At 42.3% G+C, this 1,722-nt stretch overlaps 1 protein-coding gene across 1 annotated transcript in view; it reads right to left on the bottom strand.

Moving 5' to 3' along the window:
* The window catches only part of ARHGAP42 (Rho GTPase activating protein 42), a 248,484-nt gene that overhangs the window by 78,334 nt on the left and 168,428 nt on the right, over positions 1 to 1,722 (bottom strand). Inside the window, exon 6 of the mRNA XM_030887682.2 lies at positions 1,521 to 1,544. Within this exon, the coding sequence (XP_030743542.1) occupies positions 1,521 to 1,544 (24 nt within the window). The remainder of the gene's footprint in view (positions 1 to 1,520; positions 1,545 to 1,722) is intronic.

Below are 1,722 nucleotides of genomic sequence, written 5' to 3'. Positions count from 1 at the left end.
TTCGATGACTAGTGCCATCCGCGGATGCCCTCTTTCTAACTGACTTTGGCTCGGCACGGTTTGCTACTCTCGCCAGCCTCACACTCCTCAGTGCCAGCTGATATTTCTAAAAGCAGATGAAACGAATGGACTGTCCAGAGGACTGAACCTCTGCCAACAGCAATCTGGGAACAGGAAACTGCTTTGAAGCCATTCTACTATGGTAATTGCACAAACAAAAGAAAAAGGAAAAAAGAATGAAATTGAGTTTGCTAGTTTGGACCTCACAGAATCATAATTTCACTTGGAACGCCTTTTAAAATACCAATGTCAATATGTACATAAACATCAAAGCAACTCACTGGGGATTTTTTTTTTAAGACTGAAAATGCTGTGTTTCATCCTCATAATACACGAAGAGTATATAAACCAGGTAAGGAATGTGGGCCCCAAACTTCTGTGTCTCCAAAGATATTTTGGCGAATACAATTTTCCTTATGTCTTGTCTTCGTTTCATCACTTAGGGGCACACACAATAAGAACAAATGGTAAGTTGATAAGTGAGGCAGAGGTAGTGGGGTGCTGCTGTGTGTTTAACCACTGGCCTCTAATTTTCCTATAAAAACCTGATATGCCATTTTCAAATACCTGGTTATTTGCTGGTTTCAGGGGGTCAGTTGCAAGCTATAAAGTCAACATTACTGAATAAGGGAGTTGGAAATAGATACACACACAACTAGAAATCCCGAATTTGTTCCAGTACAACATGGGGCCTAAGGGAGGCAATCACATTTTCAGGCATTAAGAAAGTATTATTTTATAAAGTTCTTTCTGTAGCTTTGTCATTGATTATGCTCCCCAGCAGGTGGGAGCAAACTGGGAGGTAGAGGCACTGTTAGAACTTCAATAGAGCTGTGTCCAAGAGTTAACACAGCAGGCCTGGTGGCTATCAATTACAATTTCTGCTGCAAAGGTCGACCTTTGACTAGATTCAGGGTTTGAGGAGTGTTCCTACCAATTAATTAATAATTATTAAGAGTGGCTCACTATGTCTGAACTGTGCACATAATATAGCGCAGGGCGAACACCTGTTCTCCTCTGGGAGTCTGGACTTTTGGGATGTGCCAGGCAAGTGGTAAGTGCCCAGCACAAAGAAAATCCTGGTCATTGAGTCTCCAGGGATCTTCCTAGCAGACAGCATTGCACCTGTGTTGTCTCTAATCATTGCCAAGCGAATTAAGTGTTTTAAGTGAGTCCACTAGGAGAAGGCTCTTAGCAGCTTGTGGTTAGTTTTTTTCTGGACATCACTCTGTGTGCCTTTCCCCTGGGCTAGCTCTACTTAGCATCCCTTCTCTGTGGACACACTGACCTATGAATGAATCGTTGTAGCAGCTTTCAATATACCGTATATACTCGCGTATAAGCCGACCCAAATATCAGCCGAGGCACCCATTTTTACCACAAAAACTGCATTAAAAATGGGCTGAAAAAACTCGGCTTACACACAAATAAGTACAGTATCAAGCTCTCTGAATCCTCAAGAGGAATCATGGAAGCTAGGGTGGCTTTGGAGACCCCGATGAAATAGCATAAAGTATTTTCTCCAGAAATGTATTTGCTATGCCTAAACTTCCTGCGCACGCACGCACGCACGCACGCACGCACACACACACACAGAACAAAAATGGGATACAAGGAGAAATACTAAATCTTACTGTTTGGCACTAATAAAACATTTAAACA

This window comes from Echinops telfairi, unplaced genomic scaffold (genome assembly GCF_000313985.2).
Source record: "Echinops telfairi isolate 266 unplaced genomic scaffold, ASM31398v2 ScPeMD7_7421;HRSCAF=8459, whole genome shotgun sequence".
Classification (NCBI taxonomy): Eukaryota; Metazoa; Chordata; class Mammalia; order Afrosoricida; family Tenrecidae; genus Echinops; species Echinops telfairi.
This window is presented reverse-complemented; position numbering and strand designations above follow the sequence as displayed.